This window comes from Sycon ciliatum, chromosome 1 (assembly GCF_964019385.1).
Source record: "Sycon ciliatum chromosome 1, ocSycCili1.1, whole genome shotgun sequence".
NCBI classification, from domain to species: Eukaryota; Metazoa; Porifera; class Calcarea; order Leucosolenida; family Sycettidae; genus Sycon; species Sycon ciliatum.
This window is the reverse complement of record NC_088643.1, coordinates 72,448,929-72,470,709: the sequence shown is the minus strand read 5'-3', so window position 1 is coordinate 72,470,709 and position 21,781 is coordinate 72,448,929. Positions and strand designations below refer to the sequence as shown.

Genomic DNA, 21,781 nt, shown 5'->3' with positions numbered 1-21,781 from the left:
ATACCCACAGTGTTCATGTAAGTACAGCAGGAAATATTTAAGTTGCCAGAATGCCTCCATCCACAGCACGAGAAGGGCCTTATATATTTCCACTCACAACTGGAGCAAACGGCATTGATCAAGAAATGAAATTGCTACGCACTTTGGGCAGTATGAAGCTCTGCAGCCGCGAAACCAGACCTAGTAATCAGCCAGCGGAGTAAAATAAATGCGATCCTGCATACTCTTGCCATAAGTACAAGTCATGTAAAGAAGAGGTTGGTGCGACTTCCGCGCTAGTAGGGGAAGAGTGTGTTGCTCCCTACATGTAATGGGAGCTCGCGGTTTTCCTGCCGACTTGAATTCTCACTTGACTGACTCGCGGCCATCCAGAGCACACGAGAAGTCCATCGAACCGTCCACTCGGCAAACCTGCAGGAAAGCACCACTCCCTGCTCAATACACAGTGTTTCGGGGAATTCACCCCTCATCAGTTGAACTTGAGTTGGCTGAGGAAGATTGTGCCTGAAGAGCACCACTTATAAGTATAGTGCTCTCCAGGCACAAACATCACCAGAGATACAAACTTACAGAGACGCTCCGTTTCCAGCGCGACAAACACCTCGTGAACACCAGATAGCAGAGCACTACATGTATATAAGTGGTGCTCTTCAGGCACAATCTTCCTCAGCCAACTCAAGTTCAACTGACGAGGGGTGAATTCCCCGAAACACTGTGTATTGAGCAGGGAGTGGTGCTTTCTTGCAGGTTTGCCGAGTGGACGGTTCGATGGACTTCTCGTGTGCTGGATGGCAGTCGTGAGCCAGTCAAGCGAGAATTCAAGTCGGCAGGAAAACCGCGAGCTCCCATGTAGGGAGCAACACACTCTTCCCATAAGTACAATGTACATGTAACAGTAAAAGCTAGGTAACACCAATGGCGATGTCAATGATGGTGGCGTGCTAGAGCCTGATATGGCATGATGGATGATGACCCGGTGCTGTATTCAGTCCATGTACATGTACATGTAATGGTGTTGCTGAGCTGAGAAGGAGAGGGCTAGCCTAGGTCCGGGGCTGGTGAGCGTTGCAAGCTGCTTATTAGCAGGCATATGTACAATGACTTATGTACAATAACATGATTGTAATTCGAAGCTTGAGGGGAAATGGAAAGAAGCAGGCGGGCCTGCGGCTGGCTGCAAATATCACCCGCTGGCAGCTGCAGTCTTGGGATGAGGTGCATGGCTAGTTAGAAACACTACGATGTCATGAGTAGATATACAGGACTACTCAAGTCAAGGCTGTGTCCTTGACGCTCTCTCCATTTCTCTCTCTCTTTTTCCCTCTCCCCCCCCCCCCCCCCACACACTCTCTCTCTCACTCTCTTTTCTCTCTCTCTCTCTCTCTCTCTCTCTCTCTCTCTCTCTCTCTCTCTCTCTCTCTCTCTCTCTCTCTCTCTCTCTCTCTCAATCTCTCTTTTTTCTCTCTCTCTCACACACACACACACACACACACACACACACACACACACATACACACACACACACACACACACACACACACACATACACACACAACCCCGCCCCGCGAACTGGGAGTGGTCGATTTACTTCGGAACCCGGGATCAACGCTCGAGAAAGCTCTCTCCTCTCAATGTGTTCACAGCAAATGATAGGAGCTAATACTCATAGGGGAAATATTAGAAATTAAACAAGAAGATCCCTTTTTCTCCTTCTAGACTTACTTCCTCTACACTCCAGTATAAGAAGATATAGCTTAGCCATGTCTTTTTTGCCACCATGGATCACGCAACATTCCAAGTGTTACCGTGGCAGCATAACAGATGCTATCATAACGTAAGCACTGGATCAACAGTGTACCACTAATGGCAATGTTTCCTCTTGTCAGTGAGTACCACGTGTGTAACATGTATCCTCCACTATACTAGTACAGGCTCTACTAGATATACTAGTAACTGCAAACTTGATTATCATCATCCCAGATCCTGTATGAGTAAGTACTTAAAATAGCAGCATTAACAAAAGGGAAGTGAGTAATACGAATAGCTGTGAGGTAAGCTACTCATGGCCTTGACATGTAACCCTTGAAAGCCTCTTCGCCTTCACCGGACTTCGCAATTCGGTGGCTTGAGTCAGCATGCTGCACTGGCCTTGATTGGAAGTGTACATGTCAAACCGGTCAGAACTCGTATTTCCAATTCCAAGTAAGCACTAACGGTAACACGGTTAGTTTGTTCCAACAATAACATGTTACATTCAGGGGTACCGGTGTTGTTGCTAACGTTACCGTTAGTGCCAGTGGATCTTTTGCCGAGAGCTGAGCTAAACCGGATGCGAGAACTGCAATGCAAATACAGGTAGTCAGGTACATTACAGTCGTGTAGATCTACATGTTCAGTGAGGATCGATGCTCGATATCATTGTTGTAGCTTATGAAGTTATGGGGTCCGTTACTCCTTCCCGGACTACGTCCGAACACGGAAGGTGGTAAGTAATTAACTGGCAAGGTGATAGCCTACACCAAGAGTCCATGGTGGGGATTGTGGAGTCCATGGTACGCTCGAGGTCTAGACTGGGGAGGAGCTCCCCTCTTCAATCATGATGCACGAGCACATCATGTAGCAGTTGCAAGGCAGTAATAATTATAGTTACAATGGGCAGATCTGAGGCCGGTCATGATCGGATCAGACATCAGTACTAGACCCACGTGTGTCCTCGGCAGACCTTAGTTGAAACCCTTGTGTTAAGAATGGCCCACTGATGATCATGGTGATGCATGAGACCAAGGCGGTGGTTGCACACTCACATCATGAGCAGATATCAGTCCGGCTATTGGCGCATGGCATGGCACTAATAACGGGTTACGTCAGGTCAACATGTCTCTCCTGCCTCCCCCCCCCCTTCCTCCTCCTCTCTGTCTCTCTTTCTCTCTCTGTCTCTGTCTTTCTCTGTCTCCCTCCCCCGCCTCCCCTCTCTGTCTGTCTGTCTGTCTGTCTCTCTCTCTCTAACAAAGTCTAAGGCTTTTGGAGCTAAGGAATTATAAGAGAGGTACATGTTGTACATGGCTGTGAGTAGACTACAAATATGTTACAATCTTCTCTTGTCTACATGGCATGCCTTATATGACTCTCTATTTGAGCTGATGGAATACCTGTTCGACAAGAAAGAATCTCGCTGCATAGTGTGCCATGGTCACTGAAAGACCGATATGCACTCGTACACATGTACACATGTACGCCTTCTTGTAGTGTGGGATTTCGGAACAGTGCAACCTTCTCTCAGTTGAGTTGGCGCCCATATCTGGCAGGTAATCATCTCGTGCTGCCGCGATCGAGTCTGCAAAGATCTACTGCCCTGGTATTCAGAACCAGCACTGGAAAGTCCCCATCGCAATTCTCTCATCGATCTGTCTCCGACCCGAGAATTAGAAGCCACGTGACTGGAAAGTTGTCATATCCAGTAATCTGGTCTCATGATGAAATGAGTAGCACAACTGAGAAGTTAGGCTGTGGTGATCCAGTGCTGCATGGATGAAACTCTCAAAAACAGTGCTCTCGATTGGGAGAATAGAATTAAAAAACGAGGGCAAATAGTTTGCAAGTAAATAATGGGTTGCAATCTCATTAGTTTTGCCCTAAAGGAGAGGTGCATTTGCTTCAGACTAAAACCCAACGGCTACTTAGATGATCGAAGAAAACCCATAGCCATAATAAATGAGTCAGTGATCTCTCTACAAAACTAGTCGTTTATTCGCCGCCGGGTGGTGAAAGTCGCACATTGACGGTGTCCCACATGACGACCGCCTCAGCACGCGCTTCCTCGGTCCCGGTATAGTCCAGGAAATCTGTACCCCAGAACGCCAGGCCGCGGAGACGCATCTTCTGCACCAGTTCGTACTTGATGGCCAAACTGATCGGATCGTCATACCAGACTTGATGACGCTGCCCGGTGGCCTGATCGACAAAGTCAAAATACGGCGACAGTGAGGCCACATCCCAGTGGCGCCCCGGATTGCTAGCGTTTCCCCGCAGCATCCGAGTGACCCACCAGAACTCGCGCTGCCTGCCGGCTGCGTCGCTGCAGTAGGCACCCTGGTACGGGACCGCGCGGATGTGGCACACGCCAGAAGCCGGCGGAACGTCCAGTGCACTGCCACCGGCCGTTGCATTCTTCGGCTCGATGCATTCATAATCATAACCGTACCATGGCTGCCCCAGCACCAGCTTGTTAGCACTGATACCTAACTTCAAGTAGCCGACCAAGCCCGCCGTAGTCTGTTGCGGGCCCGAGTTTGCTCCAGCAATGCACGGCGCTGGCTTGTAGATTTGACCTTGCTCGTCGTACGACATCACCACCAGAAAGTCGCAGGCGTCCGCAATGCCCTTGGCGTCGTAGCAGCGGCGGTCTACACAGTCTGGCGACCACGCCACGTCAAACGTCACCTGCGAGTACGGGAAGCGAGCGTGGAACGTATCACGGGTCTGCTTGACCAGCTGAACAAGTAGCTCGGCTTCCTTCTTGTGGCCCTGCGGTATAGGTTGCTCCACGTCAATATTGATGCCATCCGCATGGTATTGCACTGCCTGTGTGAGCATGTTCTTCACCCAGGCGTCCACAATATCAGAGTGAGTGAGGTTGGCGACGTCGAAGAACCCCACCAGGACGACACGTACGTTGCGGCTGTGCGCATAGCACATCATCTCCAGAGCGTCGCTGTCCCACTCGCGGAACACGGCGACTGTGGTTAGCTTGCTCCAGTCGTAGTGCTTCCACTTTCCTGGGTGCGTAGAGAAACCGAGCACCTCCTGCCTGGGTACTGCTTCTACCAGCTTACAGTGAGCTGGGTCTTGGCATGGACATGTCGAGGTGGACACTGCTGATGCGGCCCGCACATAGGAAGCAGACGTAACACTTATGGCCATGCACAGCGCCACGATACGAGAAAATAGATCCATCCTGAGCTGAGCCTTTCACCATGCAGCAGAGAGGTAGCCGCGGATGATGTTCCCTTTTCTACCCAGTATTAGCGGAACACTAAACGGCTCCACACACAAATGTCACGTTTGCTTCCACCGTTCTGCATTCCCTGATAAAAACAAATGCTCGCAACCAGCATGCAGCAGCCTGCAACGATTTCTTTGCTTCTCCCAACCCGATCGAACAGTCCTTGCTCACCACGGCACACCACCTGCGGAGCTTTCCCAAGCAACTCCTTTCTGTCAAATCCTCACCTCAGATACTAGCAGCTATTTTCACGTGCAAGCATCATAGCAAGCAATAATTGCTGCATCAGCTGCAACCAACGCAAGCCGTCAAAACTAAATACAAAGTGGAAGTATTGTTGGATCGATTGGCCGTATACATGCCCCGTCGTAGGCCCAAATCATGACATGAAAATAGTCAACGCAAAACACACAGACTTTTATGGTCAACTGAAGAAGTTACTGTGACTGCACCCGTAGATCCGGGAGACGCTTTCGACTCCCCACATAAAAAAGAACACTGCAGGGAGACAGGTGTGTGTCCGGCTCATAGCCATACCATTAACGGCATTAGCAGGAACTAACGTTACTTCTAACTAATCCGGGGAGAACATAACCTCTTGAGTCTCGACCCATGCCCCGCCCAAGGAGTTAGGTTAGCACTCAGGTTGACATTGCCGAGTGCCACTACTGCTGCAAGTGCCAATAGTAAGCAATAGTAATACTTACTTGTAGTAAATCTCCTACAATGTCAATGTACATGTAGATCTATTATTGTAATTTGTAGTCTAAATCTAGTCCTTTTCTGAGTTACTAGAAAAGTACAGTCATAATACACTGCAGATTGTAGACGGGAGTGTAGTCTGCTTACTTGCTACCTATGGCCGGCTATGGCCCGTTTGGGTAGGGCCAGGGATCCACACTGACAGTGACCATGGTGACACTACAACAAGACTGATATGTGTGGATTCCGGCATGTGAACTTGAAACAGGTGGTGAAATCCATACACTACAATCGTGCATATCAATATGCCAGCACCACTGCTCTACAGATCGATACTCAGTGGAGCAAATTATGACCATTCTGCATTCAATAGACCTTGACATTTACCCGCGCGTCACGAGCGGATATTTAAAAAGTGTGTGTTGTGTGCAAACATCCTCGGGTCCAATGCGATTCTGCCACTGACTCGGCCAGTTGCAGCCAACAGTAGTCATCTTCGGTCAGTGTTTCTGGCAAGGTTGGATGCAAGAACACATGCAGGCGGTGTGCAGGCGATGTGCTAGCGGCAGTCTGAAAGAACTGTCGAAAACGATAGCAAGTCGAAGGAAATCGGTAGCAACCAGCGGGAACACAGTGCTAACTATGGCAATAATAATAAGGGCATTGCGCACAGCACAATGGAGTAAAATAAAAGAATGATACAAAACCAGAAATGTGGGGGAAATGAGCACACAGGACACTCTTCACCAGATATCGATAAGAAACAATCTGATGTGGATTTAAAAATTCTGTTACTGTAAAGAAATTTCAACAAGGTCGGCAGCAAGGCGATGAAAGTATTATGCACAAAACTGTACAAATGTCGGATGGAATAATAATGGTACTTATTCTTTTGCTGTTTGCAGATAAGAGTATGGTACTTTTGTGTACAATCTTTCCTAGAATAAAAAGCTGCAGGATGATTGAATAAAATATGTACATATATACAGTCCTTCAGACTAGCGGACAGCAAGAGTCAGGGAAGTAGCAAGTGCTCTATGGAAACATCGAGGCACATCGCACAGCAGTTGCAGGAAGAGGTGAGAGCTAGCTTAGTTACCCGCCTAGCGATGGTTAGACTATTCCGTACTCCGTACTCCGGTAGACTATTACATCGCTCTAGAAGTAGCGGTCCCAGTTGCTGCCGTCCTCGGGAGTAAGGAAGCCGATAAGTAGAAGAATAAGGTCAACGATCCACCAGACGCCTACCCCACCAAGCGTGAGGAGCTTGCCAACGGCATGACCAGTGTAGCCCAAGTAGAAACGATCAGCGCCGGCAAAGCCCAGCAGTACGCTGAAGATGAACGCGATGAGGAAATTGTAGCCATTGTACCTGGTTGACGACACAGAGAATATGTCGACACAGGAGTGTGTGACAGTGGCCTTGTTGCTGCAGGAATTTGCCCGTGAATAAAGAGTAAGCTGATGCTAAAGTACACCTGCTACTGCAGCTGCCATCAGTACCACACCGGGCCGCCCCCAGTATACAAAGCCACAGAAGGAGCAGGTTACACCACGCACACTGCTATGAAAAGCTAAGGACTATCGCTCATCAGCACTACGGCACGGTCAGTTTCAAAGGACACGCACGACAGCAGGAGATTAGTAGTCCACAGAACAGTTCTAAAGCCTTGCAACTATAATACGGGAAAGAACACACATACAATCAAGCCTACTGAGCATTGCTAAAAATGACTTACTTGACACATGGCTCATTGCCGCGTAAGAAATCTGTGTCACCATAGCATTCGATATCGGGTAGAGCATGGCACACGACCTTAGTGTGTTGTACATCTTCGAACTTTGTACCACCGAACTGAACATGAAGTGGAATGGTAAAGGATATTCACAAGGGGGGGGGGGGGGGGGCACACATCAACACACACACACACACACACACACACACATACTCACACCACACACACACATATACACATGGACGGATAGGGACAAATCCGGCAAGAGTACAATTGAGAGGTGTATCGAGCGAGAGTCACAGAAGACTCCCGTACAGAACATGTTCAGAGGGTTTTTCTCGGCAAAAGTCACCAGCACACCTCCTCTCTGAGCATGGCCATATGCTGGGCAAGCAGAAGTGATGGTGACTATAATTGTCTTTGGTACAAACCAATCATGTTTCACAGTGGAGACCTTTTTTCAGACACAAAAGAGAGGTTACACGTTCTGAATTTCTGAATGTTTTTTTTTCGGCTGCTGACTTCGACAATCAGTGAAGCAGTCAAACTTTCGGGAATGTTGAACGGAAAGAGGAACTTCACGCTCCTGAGCAGGAAGTTGTATTCATTTTCTTGATGGATTTTTTACCTTTATCCGCAGGTGCTGTTTTAGGTGCCCATAGCCATACTAACCACTTGAGACACACCAAAACAATTTGAAGCTGAGAATGCAGAGCCTCTCCAATAGGAAGTTGTAATCTGGTTAGGAGTTGCCAACCTCTACTTCGACAGTGGCAGATTCCAGAAAACCCATCGGTGAGCCCTTGCAATTCCTTCAGATCATTTAACACCATACTCCAGGTCTGATATCAATGTGTTCTGACTGCCCACTCCTGAAAAGATTAACCTATTAACTAGTCATATACTGCAAGTACCGGTATGCTTAAAAACTGGGTGTTGAGGTGGGAATTCTGTTTCAATCATTAGTGTCTGTAGAAAGACATACCTTAGTACAGCCATATCCTAGAGCCTCTGCCATAGAAGTATTGCCAGTAAAGTCAGCGACGTCATCGCACTCTACAAACTTGTCCGGCCTGCGAGGAATGAATCAAGCCAATTTATTTTCGCGCACACACGCAGCATGCACATAATATACACAAAGGAATGCATACACACACACACACACACACACATACACACACACACGCACATAGACACACACACACCACACAAACACACACGACTTATTTCTAGAGTACTAGTACTCTGAGGATGGGACTAAACAAAACCAGTCTTACAGAGCACTACACAAAACGAGTGGGCTGTATGGATCAAATTCGCGTCCACATGTTTCGTTCCGACATGGGTTCACAGATTGGCCGTCGCATCCTCCAATCCCAAGAAGCAAAGTCCAGGAAAGGACGAACCAAAGCATGGTTCTATTTTCGAAAAAAAACAAATCCTCTTCACAGCATCTCGCTGGCACTATTATGAGCCCACGGTTTCCACCAGCAGAACGGTTGAAACGATATCCCGAGTGCAGAGTAAAATGAAAACTATAATTATAAACAAAGCAGTGAGCAAGGGCTCCAAGGAGCAAGACAATCTACGAGTGTAGACAAAGCTAGGTAGCTGTCGTCCTTTTGTTTTATTCAAAAATGTACCCGTTCCTTGCAGCATGTGTTGTTCCACTTGTACATGTAGTTACGTCATCTATTTTGGAAATGACGTCATTCTTAGTACATGAAGAAGGGGCGATGAAGGCATCATGACATGAAGCTCGAAGCGACGAAGCCAGGGAGATACCCAACTCCGGAAAAAAAAACAAGAAAGTAGTAGTACCAATAATAATGCGAAGTTGTAAATACATGATTGTGTAGTTTCACAGTGTGCAGATCATGACCTTAAACCAATAATAATGCGAAGTTGTAAATACATGATTGTGTAGTTTCACAGTGTGCAGATCATGACCTTACAGTATAATCTTGCCTCCCGGGCATGCCTTTGTCTTGTGTTCTTTTTCTTTTTTTGTTGGCTTTTAAATATCGTACGGTGTGTGTCCTAGTAAAAATCCAGATGATTGTAATGAATTCATGACATGCTAACAACATGCTATGTAGATCTACCTGTTTTGTTGGATTCATCAGGCATGTGCTCCAATGTACCATCAAAGAGTGTTGTTCTATGCCTGCAAGTGCCGTTAGACCCAGAAATATTGTATATATCACATGCTTTACTGGTCAAAATGTTTGATTGGGGTTTCCAGTTTTTGGAATGGGCTTTTGTTTTTTTTCCGCCCTCCCGCGTACCTTTCCGTGAAAAAAAGGACGTTAAACAATGAATTAACAAAGGGTGGCCTGATGTAGCTAAGAGTAAAACTAAAAGTAATAAACTAATAAGGTCGCTGACTTGATGTAACCAAGACAAGAGAGGTAAGAGTCCCCCCCCCCATTTTATGGGGGGGGGGGTATATAGTGACTATGTCACAAACTCACAAAGTACCGTTGGTCCAACACCCATGCCGTATTGCTTCGTAGCTGGATTTTCAGCCGAATTTTGCAGGCGGCAGGAACTAGATAAAGCTGGTCAAGTGCAGCAAGATGTAGAATCCACAACAAAGCAGAAACTCAGATTTGGCATTTTGGATTGTGCACATTTTTCATCCTGCACCGTACGGCCGGCCGTGGCTGCCACTGGCGCGTACTGTGTACAGCAGTGCATGCGTCGGTTCAACACCGTATTTCATTGTGTACGCCGACGCCGCTTCACAGGCAGAATTTCGACAGGGGGCAGAATAGAAGGGGGGGGGGGAGGGGAGGGGGATCAACTTACTAATTTACGGTACTGTTGGTGGTGGTGTTTGGACCAGGGAGCAGTACAGTGCTAGCTGTGCTGCTCCCTGGTCCAAACACAGCTCAATGCTGCACACAACTTACACACAAGCCGGGATGCGGTGCCATCCCCTACTCTGGGAGGTTACACTTCACTAGCCTTCACAGTAGTTGAATGCAGTCCAATGCCAATGGGAATTCCATCAACAGCATCAGGAATCAAGATACCGTATTTTCCGGAGTATAGTGCGCACTTTAGTTGTGCTATTTTAGGCCCTAAATTGCAGGTGCGCACTATGCTCCGAATATGAAGTGCATGTACTTCAATGAAGATTGAAGTGCGCACCCCCAATGAAGATTGGGGGTGCGCGTTATACAAAGGTGCGCACTACCGTAAAAGTCCGTAAATAAGTACGTATTTACTTTCGAATTTAGTGACCACACCCGTACTAACTTTCGGGCGGGTACTGACTTTCGGGCACGAACTAACTTTCGGACCTGACTTGTGTGTAGTGGAGAAGTCATTTTCATGTCGATGTACATGCTACGTGCAGCATGTGCGCATCGTACCGGTACTTATTTCGGGCAGTATGTTTATCGGGCTTGACTTGACTTCAACAGACAGAGCCAAAAGAATGAAGGGGGTATTTCTTTCGGGCAGGTACTTATTTACGGACTTTTACGGTATACTCCGAAAAAATACGGTACTAAAAATCAATCAATGAATCAAGATACCGTAGATTTACTTTTGCAAGCCCGACTAATCCAGGCCAAAAAACACGGTGTATTGGAAAAACTTCCACAGATGCTGCACATCAGCCAAAACTAATTTTTCGAAGACATCAACAATGCACAACATAGAAGGGAACAACAGCCAGCATGATTACAAATGTAAAAAATCAAAGCCACTAAAAATGCGACTCAAGCAACGTAATGTACACTGTACATATGTATACAAATGGACAACACATACAACAATTTATACAAACTCAGTAATGGAGATACAAAAACAACTTGTACAGTATGTTACAGCTTTATGTACAGGCACTCCACACCTAGAAATACTAGTGCAGCTATCACCGGAAGTTCTGAAGTGGTCTAGTTTTCTCACTCCATTCGCGCTCCAACTCACGTTGAGATGGACCCGGAATTATGGCTGCAGAACAGAGCGCAGAGATCACGGCACACAGCATACTCGTGGTCACTACAAGACATTGAAAGCACCAGTGAGATCGTATGGGTGTAACAGATCAAACAGGTCACTCCATTAGGCATACTGCATGCATATACACTGCATAATGTGAAAGAGATGTGCGCTCAGGAAAACTGGCAACCTGCACTGACGCACACAGTGTTGCAGACACAGCGCAGGGTGAAGTATAGTGCTTCGAGTAACGTTAGATGCCAAAAGGATGAGCGTTCCACGTTGACGAGTCTCTGTCCTGAAGCATTCAGGTTATCAATGCAAGACTGTTAGACAGTGCATACTTACCATGACTTTCTATTTCGATGGGAAGATCAATTTCAGGCGTGGGTATTTCTAAAAACAACAGAAACACACCATAGAATGTGATGGGGCGCCGTGATCCGATAACCAAAGTCAGAACTTGACACAAGGGATACAGTGGGAGCCATCACGTGAAAACTGTCATGCCTGACACCCACGTACAATAACGAGAGAGCTTGAAAGCTCAGAGCCCTTGCTATGCGATGACTGTACGCAATCTTTGCAAAACGGTCTATTCTGACAACGGCTGCTCAACAGCGGTGTCAAAGTTTCTGAAGCCAGTCAACTGGGACCAGGCGAAGCACAACTGCCATCACCTATCAGGTATCCCGTTCGAAGTATGCTCCAACCGTCCGGCAGTAGACACGTTGATTGGAATTGACCACGGCGATCTACATGTTTCGCTGGAGGAGGTCGTCGGTCACCCTGGAGAGCCGATCGCCCGGAAGACTTCCCTGGGCTGGACGTGTGTCGGGCGGACGTCGGGAGAGGTACATGCAGCAAGTGTCCACCATTGCCTGATGACTCAGTCAGATGCCGACTTCACTCAGCTCGTGAGGACGTTCTGGGAAGTGGACAGTCAGGCAGCTGCCGACAGAGCGGCACTTCTGACCCCAGACGGGCGACATGCACAGGAGACGGTCGCGAAGTCAATGAGGCACATTGGGAGCCACTACAGCATTGGTGTTCCATGGAAGGAACACCCTCCCGGAGCAAATACTAACCACATCACTGCTTTGAAGCATCTGGGCAACATCGAGCAGCGGCTGAGGCGAGATTCAGCAGTAGAGGAAGTTTACGTCACAAAGAGAGTGGAACACATCAGCCAGGGGGACATCCCCCTTAACGACTAGTTTTCGTTTCTAAATAAATATCTTTATTTAGTAGGCTATTTACTGATGGGAATTGTGTGTTGCTCCCTACATGGGAGCTCGCGCTTTTCCTGCCGGCTTGAATTCTCACTTGACTATTTACTGATGGCCCCTTTAATATCCAGTTCAGTCTGATTCTTTGCCTCTCTCCCCACTCACTTGTAAATAGAACCATCCTATTTGCTAAATGCTGATCTTTGTTGTGGTGGTGCAGGGGAAGAAGGGAAGTTAGTTTACAGGGAACTATGGCATAGCATACGACATCAATATTCATTCAGTATTCACCTAGCACATTGCAACGCTTCACCTTACCATCTTTTGGCAACGAGTCCTTAGCCCATTCTTCATCAACAATATCCACTAAGCGCGGATCAATGTGTCCCTGATGAAGTTGTCCATCGGCCTTTATTTACACACCAACAAGTCATACATACACAGTAATCAAATGTCACTATCGTGAAGTAGGTATCTGGTTGCCAGTTATCGCAGCACATAGGATATCCCGATAAGACTGGGAGTACAGTTGGGCGTCAGTTATCCGGCACCCTCAGGACTGGGCGCTGTTGGATAAATGAACATTCTGGATAACTGAAGCTACATAGCCACCTTTGTGTTCACACATCAAAAGGACTGTACATCATGATTTGACCTGTATTTAGATGCTCTGACTGTTACTAGTATTATCATGAGGCAGTCGTCGTGCTCAGTCATGAGACTGATCATTCGTATGTAACGTTCCAGAAAGGCAACGTTCATGATGGTCACAGTCCAAATTTACATGAAATAGAACAGTAAAATTAATATAGTTTTTCACTCACAAAGCAACTGTTCACTACTAGTGGTCTACCAGAGCAATAACACTTACAGTTGCTTTGTGAGTGAAAAACTATATTTACTTCTATTTCAAGCAAAATTTGGACAGTGAGCATTATTGCTGTTGACCACAGACTACAGTACATCAGTACAGATGTATAACGTACGACAGCTAATTACATTCAATGATGAGACCAACTCACCATGATTTGATGATGGTTGAATTGTGAAGTCAACTGCAAACTACAGTCCAAAACTGTCGAGCTCGTCTTCTAAAGCAACTGCTTCAAATACAAGTACTAACAGACCATCATAACGTTGTTACATGTATCATCGCATAGTCCAGTGTGTTTAGCTGTTTACACAAGGAAATAGTTAGTTCCTCTATCACTGGGACACTGGCATCAGGTCATCATGAACTATCAGCAGGTTTTGAATACAACAAGTACAAAGTCATGTAGATCTACATGTACAGTAATTCAAAAGTCAAAACCGAAGCCACAGGATCGGAGGCAAGGATGCCAGTGAAAATACTGTCTACTATTGGTAAAGTATTGTGGCCGAAATAGCTCAGTTGGGAGAGCGTCAGACTGAAGATCTGAAGGTCCCTGGTTCAATCCCGGGTTTCGGCATTTCTTTTTTTGTTTTGTTTTGTCCATGTCACTGCGCGTAGATCTACGTAGATCAACTGCATGCGGATTGCGGAACAGCTAGCTAACAGCTGACATGATAGGTAGGACTAAAGGGACAAGCCCAACTATTTTTGCAGTTTTCTGTCATAAAAAAATAAACGTCACAGGCTGCTCTTCGCAGGTGTCCGCGTCGGAGCGGTCCGGGCGAGCGACCGCATCTCAGTGGGACACTTGTCCGTGGCCGTTGTACTGGAAATCTGTGGCAGAACCTTGCCATGCCAGAGGCTACACACACCCGGGTACCTATACCGGGATAGACAAATCCTTGGTGTTGCTTCTTTCATTTTTATTTGTTCTTGCTGAGAAAGAAACGTTGCTGCTTGGAAAGCTTTCTGTTCACTCCAGCGACTTTCCTCTAGTAACGTTGCTCACTGATAATGATCATAGCTCGTGATACCAATGGTGAAGAGAAGCTGGGTTTCTTGCCATTTGCAACTTCCTGGCTCTGAAAATATAGCTTGAACAAATAAGAGCTCCAAGTATTTTAGTTTTAGATTTCGATGTGCCAGACCTATCGTTACGAGATGCAGAGATGAGGAGCAAGGGAGGCGTTGGACTAATGCCAATAATGGTTTTATGGCCCAGACAACGCCAGCGATTTTCACTTGTCAAGAGGACAGTCAAGTTGGAGCAGGCAGATGACAGATTATTTGAGCATTTATAGCGGAGTGGGTGGTTTGCTAAAGAGAATCGTCTCAGTACCTCATGGTTACTAGTATCTGACAAATGCCTCTTATTGCTAGTCTGCATTATTGAGCATAGCAGAATTGATCATGTCACAAGTAGTGTCAAGACTTGATGTCCTACGATTATACTCAGATCATGTTGTAACTTCACGGGAATATCCGTCCTGCCACTTTACGCTCTCCCAAAATTGCCTGCAGGAGTCACGTGCCTGTGCAAGGGACAATGCGTTTGCATTGCTTACGGATGCAAGCGGATGGAGTGTAGACCAGATGAGAAAAAGTGATCCGGATATTCAACTAGCTTGGACCGCCATTATAAATTTGCCTGATGCCTGGACTATCTGAACATTGCTCCAAACCAATCCACAGAAGCAATACCCACACAGGAAGCCAAATGATAAATCCATTCATCAGCTATCGAACCTTTCATCAAAACATAATGCAGTGCATGCCTACTACTACTCAAACGAGATCAACGGATGCCACATGCCACACAGATACAACGTGGAGGCTCAGTATTTTCAAGACCCCGTGCAGTCTAGACAACTAGAACAACGAGGTTTGCACCTAATGTCCCTCGATTTGCTTGCCGTATTTAGTTCCTTGCAATTGAAGCAAGCCGTATCCGAGAACCGGTCACTGAGTTTGCAGTGTCGTCGTCGCGTGTATGTTGCCGTGGTGCTCTCTACCCTCCTGTACGGCGCCTCAACCTGGACAACGAAGGCTCCGGACCTACGACACCTCAACCTTTTCCACCATCAATGTGTCAGATCTATCGTTGGAGTGTCGCGACGGCAGCAATGGGAGACCCACGCAACGTCCTCAGCCCTTGCAAAGGCCCTTGGAGTGCCTGAGGACATTGGTCACATCATACGGGAATGACGTTTGCGCTGGCTTGGACACGTGGCACGGAGGGAAGATCACCGGTTGCCGAAGTGTGTTCTCTTCGGTGAACTGCCTGCCCCGCGCCCCGCGCGTGATCCACGCAAGAGGTGGAGGGACGTTGTTATGCATGACTTTGAGCCGGTTGAGCCACCGGTACCAACATGTGGATGGTACGATGCAGCCCAGAACCATCCGGAGTGGCGTGCCATTGCCCATCGACCACACAAGGCACCCTCTGCTGCTGGCTACGGTTGCGCCTGCGGCCGCATGTTCCGTCGAAGCGGCGACCTGAAACGCCATCAGTCATTCTGTCGTGGACTGGAGAAATAACAATGCGGTATCATTGCTACGCAATGGGCAAGGTCAAGGTGTGTTTATGGTGGTACAGGTAATGCTATGTACGCCTCTTTGGTCGCTCACACATTATCCATTGCCGGCATTGGTTACACGTTATTATCAATTTGTTATGACCTTCGCTGGTCTGCACACCCACCCACTCTACTCTCTACTCTACTCTCTGAAGTTGAGACTTTCGTTTGCCATTTCATCCGGTAGTTTGACTCTCTGAGAATATCCCTGCTACATGTACATGTATAATATAATTTATACTTTACAATTATCCTTGTACGTGTCTATCTTCTTGACACCATGACTTTCTTTGAAGGTCTTGTAGCTATGAAATGTTATTTGCTGCAGGCCATGTGTGTGGTGTGGTGTGTGTGTGTGTGTGTGCATCCGTGAATGTCCCACGCTTGGCCCGTGGGTAAATATACAGTCATGTATATGTTATATGCCACACCAATTTCGCTATCTGTATAATATTATGCAGCACATGTTGTAGTTTATGGTAACGTGGCAGCCACTGGCTGGAACTGTATTGTTACTTGTGCATGCTCTGCTTGGCGTGATGCCATTTTCCGTGTATTGATTGTAGGTTAGTGAGTGCGCGTCTGCGCGGTGGTGCATGCTTTTCCATTCACTGATTGACCTGTCAGCGGTCAATCTTCTAGTTGCGGTCTGCGCTGCCCTTATTCCGAGTTTGTAGCTTTTGTGTGCATCCTGACTTATGTATGGAGTGTGCTTGCGTGCACGCTTGCTACGCGTTACTTTTGGCAAGCTGGCCATGGTTCTTTTTCTGGCTTAGCTTCCGTTTGATCTTGGCGTGGAGTTAGTTCCAACTTGTGGTGATAACAGACGTTTCTCATTTTCCATCTAGAAGAATAACTAATTTCCTTGGAAGCTCTGTGGTGTTGTGAGTGAACTGGCCGTAAGCCGGCGTGGAGTGCATGTTCTCCAACAGCTTTTGGTGCCGAAACCCGGGACAACGTGTTGCAGAGTAGGACTTTTGTGGAGTCGGAAGGAAATAGAAAGTCTTAGTGTTTGTTCATGAGAATAAAATGTCTGTGAAGTTGGATGGATTTATGCGTCCGTACCGAGGGCGAGGTGACGACCTAGATGTATTCTGGTCAAAGTTTATGATCCTGGCGAAATCCCACAAGTGGGATACGGGCAAAGAGCAGATGGCAAACTTGCCGTTGCTCTTGGATAAGGCTGCGTATACTGTATTCAACGCCATGCCCGACTCGGACAAGGAGAAACCTGACGAGGTGAAGAAGGTGTTGACTGAAGCCTTTGCTCCTTCTGCTGCGGAGTGTTACCGCTTGTTCAAAGCGCGTTCCATGGGATCCACAGAGTCAGTAGACGAGTATGCGGCGGAGCTAAAGAGGCTGTTGAAGAGCTCTGGTCACAACATTGCGGACGACAAAGATCCGATGCTGTTAGAACAGTTTGTTGGGGGCTTGCCCAGAGACTTCGCCAGAGAGGTGAGAATCCAGTGCTCTAGCGGTAGCATGACTCTTACCGATATGATCAAACGTGTCAGGGCTATGTCCGTCGATGATACTATAAGTGTCAGTGGAGGGAAGTCCGTGGCTGCAGCTGTCAGGTGCTATTCATGTAAGGAGCCTGGTCATGTAAGAAGGAATTGCCCTAAGGCCAAGGGCAACAGCCACACCACTGGCAAGTCACGAGGGCCACAGTGTTACTCTTGCAAAGAGTATGGCCACATCAGGCGAAATTGTCCAAAGGCCAAGACTGAGTCTGCTTCAGTGGCTGTGAGTGCTGGGCATTGTCAGGCTGGAGTGTCTACTGATGCTGACGGAATCCCAATATCAACTGGTGGGCAGAGCTCTAAGCTGCTGAAAGTTGATGTGTGTGTTAAGGGCCATGATGACTCTTGGATATCAGTCGCAGCGGTTGTGGATACTGGATGCACGCGATCTCTGATGAAAGAGAGTGTAGTAACTGCCGTGGGCCTGGCTGATCAGGTGGAATCGACAACTGACTGGGTGGTCGGCATCGACGGCACGTCCCTGGAGTCAGTTGGATCTGTTGCTGCGACTGTCCAGCAACATGATGATATAGTTCAGCTTCCGGAACTGTGCGTGGACTTCCTGGTAGTTTCAAAGCATGAGGGAGTGGATGCTGACCTGATTCTTGGCAATGACGTTGCCAGCGCGGCTGGTGGTCTTGAGATACGCTACCAGAATGGCTCGGCGAGTGCTATTCGGTTCGGAAAAGGGCCCGATGTAGCGGCTGCCGCAGCTGGCCATGCTGAACGAGCGCCGAAGCAGAAGCTCTCGAGGCACATCTCTGTTGAGCGAGATTCGGATGGTGTCACCCTCAGTTCAGCCGACTTCAAGGTGCGCTGGGACAATAGTGCAAAGTCGTGGACCGTCGCCTGGGTCTGGGGAGGTGGTGTAGAGCCGACTGATAGCATTGGCTCCGGAGTGACACAGTACTCACGGAAGAAGCTCTCTGCAGAGCAGGAGCAACAGTACCAGAAGGAGGTGCAGTCGTGGATCGACCATGGTTGGATGGTGCCCCATGATCCAGATCGACACGGCAAGTCAGGTGCGATCCTCCCTCTAATGGCTGTGTGTCAAGGACACAAGGCGTCTACGCCTGTACGTCCCTGCTTAGACTACCGTCGTTTGAATGAGGCGATTCTTTCCCATCCTGGAGGCGACGCGCCTGCATGCGACCAGAAGATCAGGGAGTGGAGACGCCGTGGCGGTGACCAGGTAGTCGTCGATATCAAGAAGGCGTTTTTACAAGTTCACGTCGACCCCAGCCTCGTTCGGTATCAGACCGTGGTATTCAATGGAGTCACGTATGTCATGGAACGAATGGCATTTGGTCTCAGCATAGCTCCGAAAGTCATGGACGCCATCGTGAAGTTTGCGCTGTGCGACTTTCCTGATGCAGACAACTATGTCGACGATGTCGTTGCTCCGTCCGAACAACTTCCGGAGGTGACTGCGGCGCTGAGTCGGTACGGATTACCGACGAAGCCACCAGAGGTACTTGCCGGCGCAAGGGTGCTTGGCATGCAACTATCGGTTGCTACGTCGAGTGAAGACGTGATGTGGCGTCGCCGTGATGGCATGGATCTGACGTTGCCAGAGCAGCCGACGAAGCGAGAAGTGTTCTCCTGGTGCGGTCGATTGACGAGTCATTACCCTGTTGCATCGTGGCTGCGACCGTGCTGTAGCTACATCAAGCGAGTGAGCTGTGAAGATGCTGCGGTTTGGGATAAGCCTGTCTCAGCTGCGCTCGAGAAGTTGTGTCGTGCGGTGGAGGATCAAGTTTCACGAGAGGATCCCGTCAACGGCAAGTGGACAGTCAAGTCGACTGGTGGCGTGTCCCTATGGTGCGATGCATCCAACCTGGCGCTAGGTGTTGTCATCAGCGAAGATGGCTCCGTGATTGAGGATCACTGTTGGCTCAGGCCTAAGTCAGACAAGCGGCACATCAACGTTGCCGAGTTAGACGCCGTCCTTCGTGGCTTGTCTGCTGTCGTGGATCACAGAGTGGCCAACGTTCGAGTCATGACCGATTCGAAGACGGTGCATGGATGGCTAAAGTCTCTCTTGGGCAACATCCAGCGAGTGAAGGTGAATGGCCTCTACAGAGCTCTTGTAGAGCGTAGATTGCAGCTGATTGACGACTTGGTCGAGGTTTACAAGTTGAAGATATCTGTCGAGTGGGTGCCTTCACAGAAAAACCTGGCTGACCGTCTGACCCGTGTGCCGGCATCCTGGCTCAAGATGCCCGAGTCACCGGTGGTTGCGGCGGCGACCCAGAGCAGTGCGTGTGCAGGTGTCCACAGTTCTGCCCCACTTGCCTTCGACATCATCCGGGACCAGCAGGGAGCAGATACTGCCATCCAGCAGACGGTGGAGGATGTCAACGGTATGCAGACAGTTAGGGCGAAGCAGTTTCAGAAGGTGGCACCACAGCTGAGAGTGCGGGATGGCGTGCTGTATCGGTCAATCAAGTTGCCGCCTGCCAATGAAGCATGCGAGGTGCCCGTGATTCCGAGCTTGCTAGAGCAAGATGCCCTCCGAATCGCCCATGAGAACACTGGCCACGGATCATGGGAGGTGGTCCATGAGATGATGCGTCAGCAGTGCTACCTTCCTGGGATGGCAAGGAAGTGCCAGGAGTTCGTCGGTCTTTGCGACAGTTGTGCCGCTGCAAACCCTGCTGCTGGTGGTCATGCTTCGCCGACACGTCCCGAAGTGCCGGCGCGCCCATGGCAAGTTGTGGCGATTGATACCTTGGAGCTAGGACCGAGCCGAGCTGGGTTCCATTGCGTCTTGGTGTGTACGGATATGTTCACGCGCTATGTGGAGGTGATACCTTTGAAGCACCATGACGCTAAGTCAGTTGCCGAGGCGTTTGTGTCTGTGTGCTGCCGATGGGGTCCGCCGGAGGTGGTCAGATCAGACAACGGAACAGAGTTCGTCAATGCTGTCATGGACGCCTTGTACTTGGCGTTTGGAGTGGAAGTCAAGCACGGTGCAGTGCGACACCCTCAGTCACAAGGAAGCGTGGAGAGATTCAACCGGACCCTGTTGACTCTGATTCGCAAAGTACACTCGCAGTCCAACGACTGGAAGACCGACCTGTCAATGCTGCTGTACTTCTATCGCGTCCGACCGCATGGAGCAACGGGAGTTTCGCCTCAGCTAGCGATGACTGGTTGGCAGCCCCGTGGTCTTGTTGTAGAGGCCCAACAGCCCCTGTACACCTTGCCAGCATGGACGGCTGAGCTGCAGCGTCAAGCAGCTGCCATTCGTGATTTGATCGATGAAGAAATGGCGTCAGCTGATTCCCAAGAAGACGCCGACAAAGCAAGTTGCTGTTACGGGCCTGGTGACGTGGTGATGATGAAGATGACCAGCCGCGCGCAGAAACGCCTCCCGAAGTTTCAGCTTGGCTGGAGAGTCAAGAAGGTGTTGTCGGAGTCGACTGTAGTCGTTCAGAAAGTGGAAGACCCCAGGGTGGAGAAGATCGTCAACGTAGAGCTGCTGAAGCGTGCCGCAGCCAATCCTACTGTAGACCTGCCTGAGCCGCCTCAGCCAGATGATGCGAGCGAGGATGACGGTGGTTACCCGATGCGGCTAGAGCCCGGTGAGCTAGTCGCAGGTGTGCCTAGAGCTGAAGAGCCAAGATATGTGCTCCGGAACAGAGCTGGTATCAGGGCTCCAGTGAGATACGACTGAGAACTAGTAGCTGGTGATGGTTCGCAGAACTTTCATGTCCTTTCGTTTCTCTTTGCTTCTTTCGATGTGCTTGCCTATTATTGTCTTTTTAAGGTGATGTTACCAGGGAGGGAGATGTTGTAGTTTATGGTAACGTGGCAGCCACTGGCTGGAACTGTATTGTTACTTGTGCATGCTCTGCTTGGCGTGATGCCATTTTCCGTGTATTGATTGTAGGTTAGTGAGTGCGCGTCTGCGCGGTGGTGCATGCTTTTCCATTCACTGATTGACCTGTCAGCGGTCAATCTTCTAGTTGCGGTCTGCGCTGCCCTTATTCCGAGTTTGTAGCTTTTGTGTGCATCCTGACTTATGTATGGAGTGTGCTTGCGTGCACGCTTGCTACGCGTTACTTTTGGCAAGCTGGCCATGGTTCTTTTTCTGGCTTAGCTTCCGTTTGATCTTGGCGTGGAGTTAGTTCCAACTTGTGGTGATAACAGACGTTTCTCATTTTCCATCTAGAAGAATAA

At 48.6% G+C, this 21,781-nt stretch overlaps 3 protein-coding genes, 1 long non-coding RNA gene and 1 other non-coding gene across 5 annotated transcripts; 2 read left to right on the top strand and 3 right to left on the bottom strand.

The window, feature by feature from the left end:
• Positions 1 to 3,513: 3,513 nt before the first annotated feature.
• On the bottom strand, positions 3,514 to 5,487 carry LOC135805299 (di-N-acetylchitobiase-like). Its single transcript, XM_065319319.1, has one exon. It carries the CDS (start codon positions 4,951 to 4,953, stop codon positions 3,745 to 3,747), a length of 1,209 nt encoding a protein of 402 aa, XP_065175391.1. The 5' UTR covers positions 4,954 to 5,487; the 3' UTR covers positions 3,514 to 3,744.
• A 546-nt stretch (positions 5,488 to 6,033) lies between these two features.
• On the bottom strand, positions 6,034 to 9,079 carry LOC135805298 (TM2 domain-containing protein 2-like). The gene is made up of 4 exons (XM_065319318.1): positions 8,718 to 9,079; positions 8,426 to 8,513; positions 7,444 to 7,559; positions 6,034 to 7,076 (listed from the first exon to the last, which is right to left on the bottom strand). Exons 1-4 carry the CDS (start codon positions 8,852 to 8,854, stop codon positions 6,863 to 6,865), a joined length of 555 nt encoding a protein of 184 aa, XP_065175390.1. The 5' UTR covers positions 8,855 to 9,079; the 3' UTR covers positions 6,034 to 6,862.
• Positions 9,080 to 10,976: 1,897 nt separating this feature from the next.
• On the bottom strand, positions 10,977 to 13,888 carry LOC135807096 (uncharacterized). The gene is made up of 4 exons (XR_010551454.1): positions 13,646 to 13,888; positions 12,942 to 13,032; positions 11,743 to 11,790; positions 10,977 to 11,406 (listed from the first exon to the last, which is right to left on the bottom strand). It is a non-coding gene; the product is annotated as an uncharacterized LOC135807096 (long non-coding RNA).
• Positions 13,889 to 14,001: 113 nt separating this feature from the next.
• On the top strand, positions 14,002 to 14,074 carry Trnaf-gaa (transfer RNA phenylalanine (anticodon GAA)). Its single transcript has one exon. It is a non-coding gene; the product is annotated as a tRNA-Phe (tRNA).
• Positions 14,075 to 17,102: 3,028 nt separating this feature from the next.
• LOC135806932 (uncharacterized) lies at positions 17,103 to 21,275 on the top strand. The gene has a single exon (XM_065321084.1). The coding sequence runs from the start codon at positions 17,103 to 17,105 to the stop codon at positions 21,273 to 21,275; it is 4,173 nt and encodes a 1,390-aa protein (XP_065177156.1).
• Positions 21,276 to 21,781: the final 506 nt, after the last annotated feature.

Bases quoted from the DNA above. Each gene is read 5' to 3' on its own strand.
- LOC135805298 (XM_065319318.1), bottom strand. From the start codon at position 8,854: ATGCTTTGGTTCGTCCTTTCCTGGACTTTGCTTCTTGGGATTGGAGGA. The intron at 8,514-8,717 runs GTAAGACTGGTT...CATTCCTCGCAG, and splicing joins CTCGTTTTGTGTAGTGCTCT to GCCGGACAAGTTTGTAGAGT. The intron at 7,560-8,425 runs GTATGTCTTTCT...CTTCATGTTCAG, and splicing joins TAGGATATGGCTGTACTAAG to TTCGGTGGTACAAAGTTCGA.
- LOC135805299 (XM_065319319.1), bottom strand. From the start codon at position 4,953: ATGGATCTATTTTCTCGTATCGTGGCGCTGTGCATGGCCATAAGTGTT.
- LOC135806932 (XM_065321084.1), top strand. From the start codon at position 17,103: ATGTCTGTGAAGTTGGATGGATTTATGCGTCCGTACCGAGGGCGAGGT.